The 21,641-nt window shown below is 37.2% G+C and overlaps 2 protein-coding genes across 5 annotated transcripts in view; one reads left to right on the forward strand and one right to left on the reverse strand.

Moving 5' to 3' along the window:
- Window positions 1–2,187: 2,187 nt before the first annotated feature.
- On the forward strand, window positions 2,188–15,004 carry vdac3 (voltage-dependent anion channel 3). Of its 4 annotated transcripts, XM_038277251.1 has the most exons (11): window positions 2,188–2,303; window positions 5,942–6,055; window positions 8,664–8,735; window positions 8,961–9,010; window positions 9,545–9,547; window positions 9,925–10,077; window positions 10,164–10,216; window positions 10,300–10,527; window positions 12,810–12,960; window positions 14,070–14,127; window positions 14,232–15,004. In XM_038277251.1, exons 2-11 carry the CDS (start codon window positions 5,944–5,946, stop codon window positions 14,321–14,323), a joined length of 972 nt encoding a protein of 323 aa, XP_038133179.1. In that variant the 5' UTR covers window positions 2,188–2,303; window positions 5,942–5,943; the 3' UTR covers window positions 14,324–15,004. The 4 variants fall into 4 exon arrangements, with proteins under 4 accessions (XP_038133179.1, XP_038133180.1, XP_038133182.1 ...); XM_038277252.1 differs by lacking the exon at window positions 9,545–9,547; XM_038277254.1 differs by lacking the exon at window positions 5,942–6,055.
- Window positions 15,005–16,788: 1,784 nt separating this feature from the next.
- Window positions 16,789–21,641, reverse strand: part of ikbkb (inhibitor of nuclear factor kappa B kinase subunit beta) — a 32,654-nt gene continuing 27,801 nt past the window's right edge. The window contains exons 10-22 of the mRNA XM_038277256.1: window positions 20,365–20,494; window positions 20,099–20,293; window positions 19,908–20,022; window positions 19,664–19,787; window positions 19,368–19,519; window positions 19,175–19,236; window positions 19,006–19,100; window positions 18,882–18,931; window positions 18,688–18,787; window positions 17,646–17,793; window positions 17,413–17,510; window positions 17,039–17,132; window positions 16,789–16,962 (exon numbers count right to left, since the gene is read on the reverse strand). Coding sequence (XP_038133184.1) covers window positions 16,903–16,962; window positions 17,039–17,132; window positions 17,413–17,510; window positions 17,646–17,793; window positions 18,688–18,787; window positions 18,882–18,931; window positions 19,006–19,100; window positions 19,175–19,236; window positions 19,368–19,519; window positions 19,664–19,787; window positions 19,908–20,022; window positions 20,099–20,293; window positions 20,365–20,494 — 1,423 coding nt within the window. The 3' untranslated portion in view covers window positions 16,789–16,902. The remainder of the gene's footprint in view (window positions 16,963–17,038; window positions 17,133–17,412; window positions 17,511–17,645; window positions 17,794–18,687; window positions 18,788–18,881; window positions 18,932–19,005; window positions 19,101–19,174; window positions 19,237–19,367; window positions 19,520–19,663; window positions 19,788–19,907; window positions 20,023–20,098; window positions 20,294–20,364; window positions 20,495–21,641) is intronic.

Here is a 21,641-nt window from a genome sequence, read left to right on the forward strand (position 1 = left end):
CTGTTTTAGTGGTTAAAACATAAAGGTGATTGAAATTTCTAAATAATTGTTGAAGTAAACTGTCTAGGCAGCAATATTTATTACTAATTATTACTTCTTTCACTGCATGTCACCATAAGGAAGTGGCTTAGAGTTACACAACAAAAAATATCTAAAAAAGTACAAATACTCTTAAAAAAATGAAAAAAATATTTGCCCATAATTTGAGCAGGTAAACAGGAATGGGTATTTCTGCTCTTGGTTTCTATTGTCACTTAAAATAAGACAGTTGAGATGTTTTTATTATTACTTTAAACATCTAATATCATCTAGTGTCATCTGCAAATTATCTTATCTCCGTAAATCAAAATACACTTTCTTAAAGAAAAAAGCATCTACTTAAATTTGTCATGATTCTGCTTTTTTTGGTTCTGTTTAATTTTCTTTTTGAGTTTTCATTGGTTTCATTTCCATTTTGTGTTGTTTTCTGGTTGAGTTTGAGTTCTTATGTATTTGTTGTTTACCCGGTACCCTCTGTTTCCCTCTTGTGTCAGTCTCTTTCCCCTAGCTCCCTTCTAGGTTCTTCTGTCCACACCAGCTCCCAGTCAGTTAAATACCCTAGTCTTTTTTCTATTTGGCATATATACTCCTCCTCTTCAGTTACTGTTTGTTAATTCCTCGTAATTTCTTGGCTCATCATGTGTGTTTTCCCTGATGTCTCCTGGATTTTGTTTTTTCTGTATTTTGTTTATGGATTTTTGCTTCTGTTGAAACCTTTTGGATATAAATCTGCAAGAAACCACCTCAACTTCCATCTCTGTATTTGGGTCCTCTTCAAACCTCCACACAACCTGACAAAATGTAAATCTTTAAAGGGGCTAGGAGTACCAGGACCAGTTCTACAGAAGCATTGACCTTGCATTTTAACCTGCTGTAAATCTAAAACTCAAAACATGTTTGGTATGAACCCAGGATTACCTATATAAATAACATTGTAGATCAATTTAATTCTATAAAACTGACCCTATTATATGCTCACATAATGCTTATTAAATGAGCATTTAATGAAATTAGCCTTTGAGGCGCTGTGAGGTTTACAACAAAAGGAGAGGATGTTCATCTAGAGTCGTACACATTATTAGTGAAAACATGATTATATAGATGAAACACAAATATATACACACAAAACAAGAAACATTAAATATAAACACATATTTGCAACAATATAAATTTATGTAGTTCTGATTTTGAGGTTATGGTACAATTTTCCTGATAGTTTGGAAGGATGTACTCTTTGCTAACATTAAGGGCCTATTTTCTTTGGAGCTACTAGGCTTTACTTCAGGATGCACTGGCATACAGGGTGGACTTGCTACCTCTGATACTTTTTCTCATTGGAATTACTAATAAGCAATGTCATTATGTGCACTGACATGAATAACACAGAATGATCCTTCAGCTGTTGGAGGGCGGGGGTTTATTAGGTAGCAAGTGATCATTAAGGATTGTAGTTTAAGATGTGGCTTACTTTTAATGGCTTAGTAAGAGCTTCTGCAGGTCTAGGTTTCTTTTTGAGTGGTTCTGGTCAACAGTTTTTAGAGTTTATCAAAAGTGATCAATAATGAACCAAAGACTAAATCAATGAGGCTGAGACATGTGTGATCCAGCCGATCACCTCAAACTGTTTAAGCATTTCATGTTTCTGAAGGAAGAGTTTTCATAATGCAGTTTTACAGAAAAGGGTGAATAATAAGAAAAATGAAATTATATATATATATATATATATATATATATATATATATATATATATATATATATATATATATATATATATATATATATGTATGTATGTATGTATGTATGTATGTATGCCAAAATCTTCCACATTAAGACAATAAAGGACCTGAAATATTTCAGTTAGTGTGCAATGTTATAGCCTAAATGTAATCGAACTGACGATGCTAAAATAAGATTTGTGGAGTGAAAATAGCCAGCATTTTGTGACATTAATAAGATTTAATTGGATTTTATAGTACTGTATGTTAATGCCAACTTAAATGACGATTTAATATCGGTTGAAATGTTGTATATAGCCAAACGGATAGAGTACCCTAAAACATGGCCACTATATAAGAGAACCCTTATGTTTATTATCATATAACAGCACAGCCACTAAAAGTTTATTCACCAATGACATTTACACAACAGCCCCGCCCTCAGAGGAAGGCCTCACTGCGCATGCGCCATAAGAGGCTGCGCTTTCTCCTTCACTCAGCTGCCCTGAGGAACGCTGCAAACTCTGCACACTCCGTTTGAAATTACAGGTAAGAAGTCATTAACTTTACCAAAATGCGTGGATTGGTAAAGTTTTCCCGCTGCACGTTTCTCTGCATTATATTTAGTTGTCGCCAAAGGTCGCCTGACTGAGTGAGAAATGAGTCACATAGAGAGGGGGGTAGGAACATAGGAACGGTGCAGACTCTGTGTCTGGGTTGTGTTCTACTTCAGGCCTGTGTTTGTTTTAATCACTTGTAATAAATGTATAAAAATCACGGCGAGCTGCAAAGTGATTTAACCCAACTTGAAATTTTTTTTTGATTTGGTTCGCATTATAGTCGCATTTATGCGCCCAGGTGATTAGTTTTAACTGATTTACACACTATGTTTGAAACCATGTGTGGTATTTAAAAACAAGTTAAACAGTTTGAGTGCAAACTGCAGTACAGGGGTTACTAGTAAGACGCACCCTGTGGTGAACTTCTGGGTCAAACGTGGTGTCATAAATCTAAAGAAAATCTAGTCACATGGCCTTGGAGAAATATTTTAAATTAGACTTAACCAAACGAAACCTCCCTGGCATTAATTCATTATCGTTAATATTATTTATCTTCTTTTTAATAATACAGATTACTCTTGGAATGATTAAGTTTTATAGTTTTTACATTTTATTAGTAAATTGGTGTTATTCCTCTTTTATGTCGCTATCCAACGTTCTGAATCAGGCAGTTCTTTTTTAGATTAAATCCTCCCCACAAATACTCTGAGAGTTGAAAGTTGTATTTCTGTATTTGGTTGATTTTCCTTGAGATTCACAACTCAATATACTGATTTTAACAGTTTTTTAAAAATTATTTTTATTTCAATGGCTTTAAGACAAAAAAGAAAGTGCTTTAGGTTATGTTGAAGATCCAGTGATGCCCCCATAAAGTTTTTAAAAGAGTGGCCAGATGGGGCCCACTGATATTCATGAAATGGAACAACAAAAACCAAGTTTAAGCATACTGTTATCAGATAAAGATAGTGGGTGGGGTAGCAAGGCAAATGACTGACTTAAAACCTATTTAATCTTAAGGGTGCATTCAAATAGAAATGTCTTGATCGATACTCAACTAAATTTCTTGTTGTATACACTCTGTGTGTAGAAAATGAAGATAAAGTCTAAGTCTAAGTGACGTAATCTTCAAGGTCAATGTACTCCAGTTTTCCATTTGTAGACCCTTGTGTCCTCAATAACTGGTACCGCCATTGTTACAACATAAAAGTGATAAAACGCTGATCCAACCAGTATTCTGTACATATACCTATTTTTGAAACAGAAAAAACTGCTACTGAACAACTGACTGAATGCTAAATATATAAAAAAGAACTGCCACAAATGGTAGGAAAGTTTAACTACTGTCAACATCTTGAATGCGGAAGTCGGGTAGCATCTTTTGCGGCGCCTTTCCGACTCGTAATTCCGACTTTCTGGGGTGTTTCATTTAAAATTTGTGACTTTGAAGTTGGAATCTTTGACTTCCAAAGATGGATGGAATGTGTCAAAGATGCTAATTATTAAAGCATTAAAGCTTGAAGCTCTAACACTTCTTAATGTATAAATGTTTTATACAACAGTATTCACTTCGCTGAAAATATTTTTGAGTTTAATAAAATTCAGACAATAGTTAGAGACCTATGTATGTGATGCAAAAATTGACAAAATCTTTTAAGCACTTAATGTTCTGTTGATTTCTCAAACACCAACTATAGCACACATTTTTTTGTTCTCAGTTTAGATGTTAGGGTCCTTAGAAGTGTAAAACTCTTGGAATGGTCTCAAAGAGAGAAATCCAGCCCCCCAAAGACCAGACGTCATTTAGACGTTATTTTTAGGCTAAATCTGGTCAGTTCGTCACAGTCTTGATTTATTCCAAAATCATTGTTGAAAATTGGGCTGTATTTGGTTGGTCTGATTTTGTCCAACTTTAATCAGATAATAGACGTTGAAAAGATGTTGCAAACCGAGTTTTCAACGCCTTTTCAACAATCTGAAAATTACGACTTTTCACTTTTCAACAAAATGAGGAAGTTGTTTGGACATAAATTGCAATAGAAATGTAGGATTTGTGTTGCTACTAAACCTGATCAGATGCAGAATTGGCTGCATTATTGAAGCCTCTATAATAACAATATAAACTGATTCTAAAATCAGGGTAAACATATGCTTACGCACATCAGCAGAGTGGCTGTTTTCACTATACACAGAATGCAACAGTCAAGCCAGTGGGATCCAAAATGCCACACAAAACATTGTTGCGGTTTAAGCTACATGTTTGAAGAGTAACTTTGCTGTACTTATCCTTATCTCTCTCTCACACACAGACACACATTTCTTTCCACAAGCACATACTACCTTGGTTTTATGTTATCTAGAGATTAGTTTAGTGTTGAGTAACTGCTGTTTTTACACATTTTAAATTGTTTTCGTCTTTTATCTCTCTCAAATTGTGTCTTTTATCAAGGTTCTTTTTAAGCTGAATTTAAACCACTTAATTTTATATTATCTGATGCCTTTTTAGGTGTATTTTCCTAATTTTCTAAACAAAAACTATGAAAATAGAGAGACTGATCACTGAAAATGTATTAAGTTCGAATATCAACCACCATCTTGTGTTTGTGTCACCTTCATATATGCCCTTTTGACCTTTGAGCTCAGTCCGACCTAGTAATGAAACCGAGAGTGAGTGGCATGTTCATGTGAGCATTTCTCCATAGAGTGGAGGCACAATGCAGAAACACTGCATGTATTTTCTAGGGTTTTATTTCAATCCGCTGATCTTGGGGGGAGGACACATGTTGACTGCCCGGTCACGTGTTGCAGTGTCATGTTTACCAGAGCTAAACTTAGAGGCCAGACCAAGCAATGAAGGCTGAAGGGGAGAAAGAGGCAGACATGGACTGTGTGAGGGGAGTGAAAAAGGAGCATCTGTCAGTTCAAATGACAATGACTGACAAGGAGTTCCATGCTGTCAGCAAATATGCAGGTTAGAGTGCCCATTCTAGGGAAGCTAAGGCAGAATCAGGAGCAAGAGAGAATTTGAAAGCTTGCTGACCCCAACCTGCTACATGATAAGACCTGAGCAAAAACCAGACAAAACCCCTTTTGCATGAGCTCAGATGAAGTTATATGGTCAGTTTGGAATCTAATTTAATGTCAAAGACAGTTCAGCATTTCTCTTTTAACATAGCTTTTTTCTAGATGTGGTACATTACCTAAATGTGACAAAAATATATATATATTTCAAAAAATACATGAACATGTATATTATTGAAACAAGGAGGCACTCTTTCCACACGCTTAAGCTATCTGACCAAATTTGTGTTATAAAAAATATTATTGAATTACCGCATGGTTACATAAAAAGGCAATAAATGTGCATGTTTACACCTTCTCATTGTTATCATCTCTTATCTATGATTGGTGACCAGCTGTTCGGATAAAAAAAAATACTTCCCATACGCTCTCTGTATTTATATGTATATATAATTATACATCGCTGCCATTTTGGCTCTACCTCCTATACCATATTTATATATTCTGTTACTTATTTAGTAGGTGATGTACTGTGAGCTGAAGTTGTCAAACTGTGCAGAACGTCTTGCATTTTTCTTCTTCCTGTTGCCTTTCCCTCGTCCTGAGGAGACATGGAAGGAAAGGTGGGGATTGTGGTTCAACAGGAGAGGACTGAAGCAAGCGTGAAAGCAGAAAACAAAGATGTCTGTGTCTCATGTTTGCACAACGCCCCCAAGGGTCACGGTGAGTGGTGGGGGGTGCATGGAAGGGAGAGAGAGGAAAATTATCATCAGGGTCCCTGCATCACTTTACGGTGTGACAGTGTCAGCCTCAGTACCGCTCCTAAGGATTTTCTAGTTTTTATTCTGTTGTATTCCAGAGCTTTGATTGGTCTACACCGGTTCTGTTTGGGATACATTACCTGATGGGCAAAGTCCAGCTGTTTAACTGAAGAGCAGTGAGATTTAACTGTCAGGGTAGCAGGATAGAGGGCAAAATAAAGATGAGGACCAAATTACACATTAACCTCTCCTTCCTGTGAGTGAAGGCAGCATTATAAATGCTCCATCAGAGTCACCAGGTCTTGCGTGCATGCTAACTCAGGGGACCCTGATGATTGTGTGAAGCATTACGGTGGGGTGCAGGGTTGTATAAGGCTGTTAGGTAGCATATAGCTGCTGACTGCAGAAGCAGGCTTACTGCTTATGTTAGCTTTTCTGCACTCGCTTGGTCGTATGTCTTTGCACATCATACATTTTACATTCTGCTCTGATGTGTTGCATAATGAAGGATTTTGTTTGACATGCAGTTTTTGAGTGGCAACAAGTTGGTCTGTGGTTGCAAATGTTCTGCATGTCTGGACTGGAGAGACGGTTTCATTAGCTTAACCACTGCTGGATTACAAGTGGATTGTGGCCAAAGGATCGATTCATGTCTATGAGCTGGAGATGTAGGACACATAGAAAGGTGCTGTGCTGCTGGCCGGACAGTGTGTGATGAATGCTCTGCTCTGCTTTTTGCTTTTTTATATGTGGACAGAAGTAACATTCCCAGTGTTTCAGCATTCAGTTGAAGCATTTTTAATTATATTTTCTAAACCAGTTTCAGTCTCTGTTTAACAGGTCTGTTCAGAAGTGCTGGAGTTTTTGCAGTTTTGCATCTGATGTTGGATTTTCTCTGATTTATGGAATCCTAATAATAAACACAGGCTTAAAAGTTAACATCCACCTCTACTAGTAATTGGTCAAGTTTCTTTTAGCAAGTTTACAACCAGGACACATAATTTGTGTTTCAATCAAGAGTGATCACCTCTTTATGTGATTGGTTTCCTGGCATGGACCAGATACATTTAGGGTCAGACCTTTTTAAGTTTGGAAACTTGATTTTAGTTCAAGTAAACTGTTCATTGTTCCGATAAAACACAGATTTCCAAGTTTTAACCCCCTAAACAGATAGTTTGTGGTGATGTCAAATATTTCCAGGTAACCCTTCTAAATATACATTTCCCTCCACCTTGTGCAATACTCCAGCACCCCTGGCTGTGAAAAACAGTCCCTCAGCCTGATGATAACATTGCCTGCAGCAAGTTTTGAAATTAGGATGCTAGCATCTAAGTAAAAGTGGCTTCACAATGCTTCAATCTTGGTACATAGTTCTTGTATGATTTAAAAGCTTCATCTGCACTGACATTTTATTTCTTTTGATATTCAGGAATTTAGAAAAATGGGCTCCTGTCTTTGTTACACTCTCTTCATCCATGAGGATGAAAAACTGCTGGTATAACAGCAGTGTCCAGTTCATAGCAGGCGTAAAGCTTTCATGCTTATTGTATTCTTGGATCTAATAAATACACAGCAGTTTCCTGTCATCAGAGATTGGGTATTTTTCAGGCCATGGCTGTGTGGTAACATGTCCAAATAATTAACTGGCCCCAAAGTTTTTTATCTCAGATCTTTACTTAGATTGCTGATCAATCCAGTCAAGTGCTGTGGATCTGACAAAATCTGTCATCTTTAGTGAATCATGATAAGTTATAAGAGGTTAATTAACCAAAAATTACTAGTTAAGCTTCTTGCAACCTTCTGCAACACTTCTAAATGTGCATGTGATGATGTTGATGATAGGACAACCAATAAAGATCCACAATTTTGGAAAGCTAAAGAATCACTCATGGCCATCACGAGTGTTTGCAAACCAATAATGTCTTTATTGACTAATACAGCACTATGAAAAATAAACTAATTGCTCTTATAATTTGCTCAGAGGAACCAGTTTATGTCAGGATTAGTAATATAATAATAATAATAATCATAAAAGCTGGAATTTCCTCATTGTTTCCTATTTTTTTCAATCCCATCCATTTAGGATATTTTTATATTATGGTTTCTGTCCTCCTGCCTACCTCCCACCATCTTTTTTTTTCTTAGAAAATGTTATAGAGCAACATCGGTTAGATTTTTAATAAGTGAATAGCATTGAGAGATTTCTGCTTTGAACTTCAGGTAAATGCATGATTTTTGAGTAAAAAAAAAAAAAAAAGTAAAAAAAAAAAAAAATCTAGATTGCTTTTTAGATATTGGAGAAAAGTTAAGCTCCTCAGAAGGAAAACTGTAAGGTTTTGGGTTACTCAAGACTTCTCAAACGGATAACCTGGAGCTGAAAGCTGGCTTGGGGATCCTGTCTGGGGGAAAAAATCACCTTGAACTTAAACTTCAGATGGAAAACTGAAAATATGGATGATTTGGTTTTAGGAAAAAATAGCAATTACTTTCATGCATCTTTCAGAAAATTAAAGCTGCATTTGTCTTTACTGATAGTTAATAAAACAATGTGGACTGATGTGTCTCCTCAGGAACAATGGCTGTTCCACCTTCATACTCAGACTTGGGAAAATCTGCCAAGGACATCTTTGGCAAGGGATTTGGTGAGTTATCCCCTCTCAGCTGTTCCACACCTGCACTGTTTTTATTTATTTGTACTAATGCTGCCTAATTTGGGCTATTTGAACCAAAGCTGTGTTAATGCAGGAGTTGTTTAAAAAACATTTCTGCATATTTCAGATGTTTATTTGTTCTGCTACACTGGCAGAAACAGGGAGTTATTTCTCCAGCTTGACTTTTTTTAATTTCCTGCTTTTCTTTCTCCTCAGGATATGGAGTTCTGAAGCTCGATGTCAAGACCAAGTCTCAGAGTGGTGTTGTAAGTAGTTTTGTCTTTTAGGGATGTCTAATGTTAAGATTAAACTTTAGACGTCTTTGTCAAAGAGATGCAGTGTAAACCTCATTTACAGAAATGTCTCCTTTCTTTAGTCTATACATTTCAAATGTAAGAAATATCATAAAACATCATAGTATTTTTGTCCTAGAAATACTTTTTCTGTGTATTTTTTTTATCTTATATGCTATTCATTTAAAACCACACTGTACCCTTTTAGAATATACTCATCAGGTCACATAACTTTAAACCTAAACTTGTTTTGATAATAATAATGATAATAATAAATGAACTTCAGTAGGAAGCAGTGTGGGGTTAAGGGTCTTGCTCAGAGAGCCATAGTGGCAGTCTTTGGGAGTGGGACTTGAGCTCAGAACCTCAGGATTCCAAGCCTTATGTCCTAACCACTAGGCCACCACTCCAGTGACTACTTCAATGTCGCTCATAAACTGTCATTCTCCCTAACTTTCTCTATTTTTCTTCCTTGTTTTCTGCTTCTTCTTTGGACTCTTCTGTTAGATGGTAAGACAGAGAAGGTCTGTGTGTCTCCATGTTTGTGATGATTATTAGCAGGTGTAGTGTAGATTGGGCCAGTAATGTGCACATGCTTCCTTCCAGCTGTTTCCTTTGCAGTAGTTTCTGGTCTGAGTGAAACAACTGCAGCATTAGCTGGCAGCGCTCATCCTTAAACCCATACCAGCAGCTTCTCCCTCTCAGTTCAGCCTTCAGTTTCCCTCATTAGTTTGATTCTCCAACTTTCAGTTCTCCTTTTACATACCTGGCCTTGTATCCTTGGCAGTGGTTTCCCTCTGCTGCTTCTTTTCTCGTTTGCTTCATCACCTCTCTGCATCCTGACCTGTACCTCCCCCTCACTACAGCATCCCTCTTTGTCCCTGCAGGAGTTTTCCACCTCAGGCTCCAACAACACAGACACAGGGAAGTCAGGAGGCCACCTGGAGACAAAGTATAAGATGTGTGATCTGGGTCTCACTTTCAACCAGAAATGGACCACAGACAACACTTTGACCACGGAAATCACCATGGAGGACCAGGTTGAGCTTAAAGTTTCTACAGAAAGTCATTCTACTTGAAATGAAAAAGGAAAATAGCTAACTGGTTGTCCCTTTTGTGTCTTTAGCTGGCTAAAGGGCTAAAGCTTGGATTGGACACATCTTTTGTGCCAAACACTGGGTAAAAAGAACACCGTTTCTATGCTATAACTACTGAGTTAAATTATCTTTCCATTTAAATTTTCCTGATGTTTAACTGTATAGCAAGAAGAGTGCCAAACTAAAGACCGGATACAAGCGGGACTTCATGAACCTGGGCTGTGACCTGGACTTCGACATGGCTGGTCCCACCGTCCATGCGGCCGCTGTGCTGGGCTTCGAAGGCTGGCTGGTGGGCTACCAGTTGGCCTTTGACACTGCCAAATCTAAATTGGCTAAAAACAACTTCGCCTTTGGATACAAGGCCGGTGACTTCCAGCTGCACACCCACGTGTGAGTCTTTCCTCTCTGTGAAAATGGTCAACATATAAAATGTGTTTGAATTGTAGCAACCTTAAAGGGTCATAGAATGCAAAACTGAGTTTACATTGTCATAGATGAATAACGGTAGTTCAGTCGGTGAAATGAACGTACAATAAAATTCAAACCCCATCGACACCTCCTTTCTCTGCAAATCTCACAATTCTATACTTCCACCATAATCACCATCAATTCGGGGATGGTACCTTATTTGGTTCAGGTGTCCAGGCTACTATCACCGGGTCGGGTTCGGTCGCTCCGTCCCCGTCCCCCACTGGCTCCCTGCCACCGTCTGCCGGGGTTCCCGGACCAGCCCTGTAGTTGACGGCTTGGTTCAACAATTTGATGTTTCAGTGAGTGAGTGCATGTTGCTACAATGCGTATTTGCTCAGCAGCTTCTCTCAGTGTAAACCAACCAATCAGCGCACAGCTAAATATTAATGAGCATAACATAAAAGGAAGAAAACCTGTCGTTTTATTCTAGGGCTTTTAACCAGGCTTGCCATATTTCTCATAGCATAGCAAATATGCCACTTTCAGCCCAACCAATGTTACACTCCCAATTAGGAGACCAGCACCAAATACCCTAAATAATCATTCTATGACCCCTTTAACATTTTTATTCCTAAATGTTTTATTTAGTTTAATTATGAAAGTTTTCTATGGGATTCAAAACTAGACCGAATCAGATTTGTGTGGGAACTTTTCTCACCCTCTCTGCTGAAGTCTCGCTCAGACTGAAAGCTTCCATCACGGCATCAAAAGGGTGTCCTTTTAGGCACAGAAACATAAACTTACTGCCACAACATCTACACTTCTAAACTACTATTGGAGTTTTACAAACTAGAGGAACGGTCTCACATTTTTACAGATTTATCACTGGTTAGGAATAAATATTGCGCTTTAGATGGAACCTTGTGATCATTGTGCAGCTTATTTTTAAGCTGCTCTCTAATATTTATTCTAATTCAATATGCCAATTGTATTCACAGTCCAAATAAAGACTGAGACGTGTCCTGATTGGGCATTTAGTTGGAAATTCATCTGAGACGCGATAATAGGCTTTCCAGCATTTTAATGCTTAGTGGCTTTCAAGGCACTAAAAACACCACCTGGTGTTGATTTAGCAGCATTATGCTTTTAATTAACACCAGCAGACACTTTATAATCATTGCCATGTGTTTGAAAAGTGTAGCATTATTCATTAGGATAATTCATTAGAATTTAAAATTCAAAATTTATGTGGACAGTTTGACTTAACCTTTTAACTTATGGTTAGAAGGTGTTAAAAATGATTGCTGTTAACATCAGAGGACAGACTGGTGTTTAATGAGGCTCCACCAGTTATTTAATTTATAAACTATATTTTAATGCCAGGTTGCACCATTTAACATCACATTTATTTCATGTGAAGCTGGTCTTCTGATGCATCTGATAGACAACATTTATTCTTATTTTTTTATCTTTATTTTATCTTTTTTATCTTTATTATATTGTTTTATTCTTATTTTTTATCTTTTATCTTTATTATATTGTATAGTTGGATGTATGTATATATCATGTAAAACTGTAACTAGAGCGTGTAACAAAAGTAATTTCCCTCTGGGATTATTAAAGTATTTCTGATTCTGATGTGGAGCTAACAAGCTTAATAATCCAAACTTTTTTTTTTTATACCTAAAACACACAGTTGCAGCTTCTCCTTCCTTAAAAAGCTGGTATGGATCACAAGAGGCTGTGTTTTTTTTTTCTTTACTTGAATAGAATATAATAGAAAACAATAGAAATAACCCTGTGAATTAAGGGCATATTTGCAACACTGCAACAAGTGTGTAACTGAGTGGGGTTATTTGAGGAAATTTGCAAAATAGTTTAAATATTCTATGTTATTACTATGAATAAAGGATTTAATAGATCATTTAAAATCTTTTTGACATTAAATAAAAACATTAGATGCCAAAAAAAAAAAATGTATTAAAAATTTGTGAATTATAATATAATAATGATGAAACCATTTGAAATTCTCGGAAGTCTCCCTTCACACAACTCTATTAAAGTTTGTTCTTTAAAGAAATATATATAAGCTACTTCCATAGCAGTGTCTTGTTCTCGTGTACATTTCTGTGGAATTTTTGTGTTTGCCCCTATAAATACACACAAAAAACACAATGACGTTAGAATCCTACCCTGGTGCCTGTAGTGCAAACCTTTAGCGTGTCAGTTCTAAGTATGCCTTTTCATCTTCTTTTTCTTAGTAATGATGGCACAGAGTTTGGGGGCTCCATTTACCAGAAGGTGAACAGCAACCTGGAGACAGCAGTGAACCTTGCATGGACAGCAGGAAGCAACAACACACGCTTTGGAATCGGAGCCAAATACAAGCTGGATAAGGATGCCTCCCTGTCTGTAAGAAAGAGACATATGAAATGAATTTAAAGTTAAAATCCCTCTTTAGAAAGATATATTTAAAAATCACTGCTGCTGCTCCCATCATAAAATCTTTATCTTAAGTACCCTCTAAAATTTGATGTTTTATTTATTTGTTTATGGACTTTCAATTAGTCATCACAGAGCTCAAGACATTTCCTAACTCCAAACCAGTCATTAGAGAGCCTGTTGCAGGACATGCTGTAGCATCTCTAGGTGTTTCCTAAGCATCTGAGGGTGAACCTGGTGACAGTAGATAGTTGGCAGTTGTCTTTCCTCCACTTGTTAACCTCATTTCTTTACCACCCTTAAAGGTAACTGCAGTCTTCCTTCTGAGCGCATTAGACAGCTCTTCAGATCTTAAAAGGTTTCAGTCTCACTTCTGTAGTCAGGAAGAAACCAAACCAAATGTCTGAGGTTTGCACAGTGCAAACATCCTTTAAAAAGAGCAGTTATGCTAAGCTAATGTGCATCACATTTGAAACATCTCTGTAGTCATTTTAATAAGGAATACATACAAACTGTGATACAGATTTTATAGAATTTCCCTTCCCTTTTTTCCTTATCAAAGATAATGAGTTTTTATTAGTTATTCACAAAATATTTCATGATTAACATTTCTGAGTTTTTGAGCAGTTTTGTCCCAAATGAAAGCAAATTCATGTCTTCTCAGTATTTTGGCCAAATTCTGCACTCTTAAAATGATCTAGAAATAATTAAAAACTTCTTAAAATAAATGCAGTTACCCTTAATTTGAGTAGGTGAACACGATAATCTGCCAATGGAATGAATATTCTTACTATTAAAATAAGATAACTAGATAATATGCATTTGAAATAAGACAATGCAATTGTTTTTTTTTTCTTATTCTAAGTGTAAATTATGTTGTTCCATTGGCAAAGGGTCTCACCTCTGCAATTCAAGAAAACATGCACTTATTTTAAGAAAAAAAAAGACTTATTTAGGTTTCAGTATTTTGCAGTGTGTTGTACGAAATAACATAATTCATTGAAAGCTGCACCTTTTCATTATGATTCATTTATAATGCCTTAAATATAGATTTTTACTGGTGTTTTTTCTCCTCACAGGCAAAGGTCAGCAATGCCTGCCTTGTTGGAGTTGGATACACGCAAACCCTCAGGCCAGGTTCGCAATCATACATAAAAAAACTAATTTTACAGCAGAAACAATTAGAATTGTAGACCTGCAGTTAATTGAAGTCCACATTTTATAATTCTCTCTCCCGGCAGGAGTGAAACTCACTCTCTCTGCGCTGATCGATGGGAAGAGCGTGAACAGCGGTGGACACAAAGTCGGCATGGGATTCGAGCTGGAGGCGTAAAGACCTGCCAGAAAATGGAGAGGAAAAAAACAAAATACACAGCCCTCAATGTGACGAAACTGCAGTGACCCACTAAGCAACATGTGAATACATCCTCTCAGTCCAACACGCACACATTCTTTGGCCTTAACCTTCAAACCCAAGTAGCCTCCAAGACCTCCAGTACTGTAACTGTCACCCAATCATAACTTATTTTTACATTTTAAAATATGTTCAACTTTAAATCTAAACCTAAGAGCATACAGCACAAACACAGTTTTAACAGATTAAAGTGCACTTTTAACCAGAGCAAGTTCTGAGGCGCAGTTTTTAATTTAACTGTCTGTTTTAGTTCAGTTATGCTCAGTTGTATCATGTTAGGATATTTATAGGCTGCTTGTTTTGGAGTGTTTTGGTTTTTTTGCATGATATCCAGGCTATTGATAAAGTGTGTGAAAATCAATTGCAATATAGATCGGAGAGAGTTTGGTGGGAAAAAAAAAATGAAATATAGTTTTGTTTTTTCCAGGCCCCATTTGGTTTAAATAGGGGTTGAATGCAGTTTGAATCTCAGTGTCAACATCATGTTTCAGCCTTGGTCACGTTTCACAACTATGCTGTGGAAATATAAGAACTATTGTCTACTCTTTGGACCTCTAACTAATTTTATTGAATAAATGAAATAAAGACTGTCAAACAACACCAGCCTGTTGGTTTCTGTTACATTTTTATCGTTGAGATCACTTCAGTCAGATGAAAACAACCAGTTAAAAAAGGTAAACGGGGACGTGCAGCTGGCGTTAGTCCTCGACGTGCCCGACCCAGGTTTGAATCCGACCTGTGGTCCTTTACTGGATGTCTCTCCCCCTTTCCTGTCAGCCTTCTTTTGGAAAAAAAACTACCCACTAGTCCTGTAAAAACTTAAAAAGGAGTAAACAGTACAGATGAAGGCATCTGAGTAACACCTCCGACCGCAGAAGGAAGCACAGTTGTTGGGATCACAGGTACCATGGGGATTTCTGCCGGTCATAAACCAGGGTGGCCACACCACCTGTGTCGTTATCCATAGGGCAAAGTTATACAGTTTTTATAGAAAGGATGAAAACAGTTACTCTTAAACTAAGAACTTCAAACTAAGGCTAGATTAAAGGTAGATTAAGCTGGATCTAAATTTGAAATAAAAGCCTCTCATTCTATTTTCATAAGATTCAGATGGAAAATTCCTAAGCTTGCCACTTGTTTTTTTTTAAATCTTTTTGTAAGATACAAGCTTAAAATGTCAAGCTACAGATTTAGAGTTCTGGATGCAGATAACAGCTGACATGTTAACCATCTCCAAACCATCAAGGTTATGAAATCTGTCTGGGTTCTCATTTTGGGAATATTGGAATTTAAAACAAAAAACAACCAACATTTGGAGATGTATATATATTTTTCCTTATTTAAATGTTATTATTTTGGCCCTGAAAACGTTCATATGATCATCTCCGCCACCTTTCTAGAATCATTCCCTGTTTGAAGGGGAAAAAAAAAAGAAACAACAATAATTCAAAGGTATATTTGGGATGAGCTGATAATATTCAGACAGATTTCCCAGAACGTGGCATTAATCTTGTAAGAATGTCCCAAAGTCTGGTGCAAAGAAACTGCTTTAAAAAGTCATGAAATAAAAAAGTATTCAGTTAAATCTATCTGATGATGTGAGCCAGATAAGAAATGATAATAAAAGCCAAAGATGACTGAAATAAAGAAAACAGTGAAATATGATCTGTTTTTGATTTAAAAGCGAAAAAGAGGATGCCAAATAAAAGTAAAATTTGAAAGTCAGTTAAATAACAGCCAATAATCTATTAAACCTAAGTATAAAAGAAGTATATTATTTCTCTGACAGTTGCGCTGGTTCAAAGAGGTTTTCAGGGCTAACAGTATGTTGGGCCTAATATTCTTTAATGTTTTCCACTATATATTATTTTGTGGATTACAATTCATTTACTAAAAAGAAATTATCACAAGACACAATATAGGATGGACTGAATTTATTTCAGTATACATAAGATAGAAAAATCCTGCATTGTTGTCAAAACACATAAACCCAAATCATCTTAACTCTTTGTAAAACAGAGCAAAAAAAAAATATATATTTTTTTCTTTTGTGGTTAAGTGTTTTAAGATCTCAAACCCTGTGGTAAAAGTTTAGTTAAAAAAAAGAATCTATAAGGTCAGTCCCAGTAAAATAATTATTTTACAAAATGTAAAAAAATACTGAGTTCTTCTTAACTTCAGTATTTCTTAATAATCCCCATAAGCAACCAGATAGAAAACTTAAAAGGAAAAATATGTACCTGAAAGTTAAAAGTCTAATTGGTCCCTGAGCAAGACCCTTAATCCCCCACTGCTCCCCGGGCACTGCACAATGGCAGCCCACTGCTCCCCAAGGGGATGGGTTAAATGCAGAGATAGATTTCTCCAATGTGAGATCAATAATGTTCAATTTATTTATTTATTTAATTCACCAAATCAGACAACTGACTGTACATACACCTGCTTGTACAATTGCCCTCCACACGGGGGCAGCACAGGGACATTTAAGCAATATCATTTTAGGCGAGGTCACTGGAGAAATTCTGATCTCCTCGCAGCCACGTCCATTCCTTCAGCATCTAGGACAAAAAACAAGGCTTGCATAACTCACAGCAGTATAATAAACCAGTACTTTCAGTATGAAACCACACACACCTCCATGCTGCTCTCTGATTCCTGGATAGTTTCCTGCAGTAAACTCTGGAGGCGACTCTCAAATGTCCTGCTCTCCTCAACTAGAGACTCATCCCTGCAGAGACATCAACCATGATTCATACGAATGTTATTGATGGTGTTAACATCGTTATCACATCGTCTGTGATGCTGTATTCCCAGAAAACTCAAATGCATGCATGCATAATATTAAAGAGCAGATAGAGGGAAAAAAAGGGGGCGTCCAATAAAAATCTTTACAGTTTACTAAATAATTCTATAATTAGGTGATATTTTTGGGCCTCGTAGTGGATATGAATGTTTATTAAAGTTTCATAATGTTACTGAGTTGAATGTTTGTGTTTAGGCATACTCACAGTTGCTGTACGCTGTGTCTGGGGGTCATCAGAGGAGGCACTGATGAAGGCGTTCGGAGTCCATCGGGACTTCCACTCACGGGGCTTCGAACTTTGCTCTGCATTAAAATAAAATGATTCTGTTTCACACATCAGCTGCTAACTGGCTCTGCCTGCTAAATGTCAACCTCTTGTGTTTTCAAGCTTCTCTTCTGTGTCAAACTGATCGGGTGAGAGAGTTCATGCATCCTCACACAGGCGATTTTCAGCAGGTTCCACAGCTCCCTTTGTCTTCTCTCCTGTAGACCCATCAGGACCTGCTCACTCTCTGCCAACTTCTGGACCACTTCTTCCACCTTCGGCAGCAGCTCCATCACACGGTGGCGGCACATTGCAGTCTTACTGTAGCATGCACAAAAAAAAAACTATATTTTCAGCCCCACTCCACACAGATTAAGACCCAAATGAAATGTTAAACACTAGCTGGGAACCGGTGGCCTTGGGTCTGGTGTAGTGAAGTGTTCTGGCAGCACATTTATGGTGTATGTAATTTACACATATCTTGGTTTGGACATAGCACTATGCATATGTCTAAAGCTCAAAGAGGTGTTTTAGTAATTGTTTAGTTTTCTAGCTTCCATATTTATCTACTTTGTATGTGCTTGTTAAGCTATCCCATCAAACTAGGTTCTAGATTTAGCTGCTTCCAGATGGTTAACTGGACCTAACTGCTTTTTTTTCACAGAGTCTGCTATTGATAGCCTCCTTTCTGAGCTACAATGCAAAAAATAATGTCTTACATTAAGTGTATTTACCCTTAGTTTGAGTAGGAAAATAAGATTATCTGCCAATAGAATGAGGATCTTACTCATAAATTAGATAATTAGATAATATGCACTTGAAATTAGACCATGCAAATATTTTTTATTTTAAATGAAAATTGTCTTGTTTAATTGGCAAAGTGTCTCGCTTACCTCCTCAATTCAAGAACAAATGCGTAAAATTAAAAAGTAAAATTTTTTTTTATTCCATCATGATTTCGTGTCGCTTCTCTGAACTTATTTTGATGGGGTTGTTAGCAAGTTGGAGGGATTGATGAAAAAACGAAATGCTCTCGAGTTAAATTACAAGAATCCTTATGAACGGATGCATCAAGGTCATATTTTCCTTTTTGACATATACGTTTCTGAAAATTTAGGAAGAGTTTTCAGATGTTATTTCAAGGGAAATGCACAAGCACAGATGTAAATGTACAAAAATGTAATGTACATATCAGATGTAAATGTGTACGAGTACCTGAGGATTGTGTAGAAATCCCTGATTTTCTTTTCATAGAACTGAACTGCCTGAACCACCAGGCGTGCCGCCTCCATGCCGTCTCCTGGCATCCTCTGGTCTGAGGAAGGAAAACCAGAGAGTTGTTTGTTTCCACATGCAGAAGCCGAGACAAGTGCTGATGCTTGAAAGAAAAGAAAAAAAAAAGTACAAACCTCTGGGTTTTTCTCTGAGTTTGCGGAACAACTCCATGGCTTTTCCTTCCCTGAGGATAAAAAAAAAAGAAGTGAGCCGTGTTTCAGCTTAAAGAGAAGTTCTTGATTTTATTTTCAGACTCACAGCGTGTCCAAAGTCTCTCCGCTCCGCTGCCTCTGCACATCCACGATGTCTGGCTGCAGCTTCATCATCTCGTCTTCAAGTTCGGTCACCTGGGCCTTCAAAAACAAAAGTTATAATCCTTTAAAGGAAGCAAAAACCCCTTAAAGGCATCTTATAATACTCAGCGTACCTGACTACAGCTGATGGCAGTTTGCTCCATTTCCCTCCAAACACTCAGAAGTTTATCAGAAGCTTTTAGATATAAAGAGGTACATTTAGTATTAGATCGATTAGCTATTCCTGAGGTGAAAGCTGCAGACATCTCTTTATTCAGTTAACATGTTTGGTGGATAAAACACTTGCTATCTCAGAGCATCATGTACCAATCCCTGTGGCTGTCTGTTCCTGGTACTTGTCCATGTCTATGTGAAGGCTTGTGTTGAAGAAATCCAGCTTGGCTGTCAGTCTCTGGTGCATTGAAACCATCTCAATCTTCTGTTTGGACAAAGTGGAGTTGTGTCTCAGGAGGCTCATGCTAAAAGGAGTAAGAAAGAACATTTTCATAAATGTGCAAATGTCTTAAGTGATTCCAGCTTTAAAAAACTCTGAAACACTTGTGAGTTCTAAAAATTAGGAGTGGTTTTCAACATGTGTGGATAAACGGTGTAGTATGTCCTACATGGCAGCTTTCTGGCCTTGCTGCAGCCGTTGCCAGTCTTCCTTCAGAGAGCGAATGGTGTGCCACACCTGGCCACAGGTCCTCCTCAGCTGGCTGTACTGAAGAAGACACTTGGGATCTTTTTCTTTGAGACAGAAAAAAACACAATAAGATGAGGCGATGATGTTTGGGGACTTATCAGCAAACTGAAAAATGGCTGTTTCTCTAAATCCATTTATTTAAAGAGGAGAGACTGTGTTCTTACGGATGTAGCGGACATTTTCAGGGAGGATTCGAGGACTAAACTGGGGTTCATAAGTGCAAGAGGAGCAATCGAACAGAAACACAAGAGGATAGTCTGTCCGTCGTCCATCTACCTCCTAAAGGAAAATGAAATAACAAATCAAAGTTTGTAGATTGTATCAAACTTACAGCAGTGATGTAAAAAAATATTACCATGTAATCTACAGCGCACTGGGAGGCCAGTGCATTTGCTTCTAAAACCAGTCCTGCTTCCAGCAGCAGCTCCTGATTGGCTGCAGGAATGTTGGTGTCTTTTTCAATTCTCAGCTGCAGGCTGGCCACAGTCTCATCATCAGAAATGGCATATATCAGGATTTTGGCAGACATCATGTTGAGGACATGAACCAGCTGGAGAAGCAGGGTAAAATGAGGTCAGCAATGCCTGATGTGGACAGAGTGAAAAAGTGGAAATGGCTCACCTTGAGCTTGAGTATCATCTCCAGCTGGAGGAAGCAGTCGCTGGGGATAGCGTTGGGGTCTTTGCCTCGCTCCTTCGGCGACCACTTTAACATCAGCTGGAGCCACTTCTCCAGCCTCTCTGTTAACAGACTGCAAGCAACAGTTCCCACACGAAAGAAAGTTAAAGAGGAAACACGGCATTATTTTTCATGTTTTAAGTCAGTGAGGGTTACCAAAACTATCTTCATTTGCCAAACATCAGAATGAGTTTTTTTTAATAAAGATTTTCAAAAATTTTGTCAGATTTGTCAAATTTTGTTAACATTCAGATGTGTGAGCTGTTGTGCGGACTTGATTTTGATGCTATACTGTGTTTAGGGTCTTGTTGGGTCCAGTCGACAAATTTAAGGTGTGGTAAGGGTTTGGGTCAGGGTAAGACCATGGAAATAAATGGAAGTCAGTGCAAAGTCAATCACAAAAAAAAAAAAAAAAAATCACTAAATACTGTAAAGATACAGGCTGAAGCAAAAAGGAGTCTCATCCTCTGGACCAGTGTTTCCAAACCTTTTTTGACTTGTGTACCCCTTTGGCTATTTTGAGTACCCCTTCAGTCAAAATTATTGATGATTGTCCAAAAGTAGAACGTACAACAACTGCTTGTAAAATAACAACTATGTTACCTAATCTTTTATTTCAAGCATTTAATTCTTAAGCATTTTATCTAAAAAAAAAAAAAAAAAAAAAAAAACACCAAAACAAAACAAACAAAAAGACCAATATGAATATGTTGCCTGAAAGTTAGTAAGGAATTCAAATAAATAAATAAAAAATAAAATCCTATTATAAACCTGTATTTATAAAACTTGAGATCTTTTGAGTAACTCCCATATAATCACATTTTAAACTTGATCAATTGGGAACAAAATACAGAACAATAATTATAATTAGGTGTTTTGATGAAAACAAAGTAAAACTAATTAAGTCACCCTGAGCTGCTTTGATGATCTCCGATAGATCTGTGTAAAGAATTACTAATCCAGGTTGTTTTTAACTTCCAGTTTGTTCCTCATCTTGGTTTGGTTGTGTTTCACAGCTGAACTCAAACATATAACAAAAACTTACTTTTTGGTTAATAAAAGCTGGTTTCATTTTTTTTATTGGGTACTCACAAAGCAAAACAGATTCCAGCCCTATTTTATTGTACTACCTAAGAAATAAAATATTTTCATGTAGCCCTTGCAATGCACTCGTCGACCACTAGGGGTACAAGTACACCGGGTTGGGAATCACTGATCTA

Source organism: Cyprinodon tularosa, unplaced genomic scaffold (genome assembly GCF_016077235.1).
Source record: "Cyprinodon tularosa strain WSP-4 unplaced genomic scaffold, ASM1607723v1 ctg130, whole genome shotgun sequence".
NCBI lineage: Eukaryota > Metazoa > Chordata > Actinopteri > Cyprinodontiformes > Cyprinodontidae > Cyprinodon > Cyprinodon tularosa.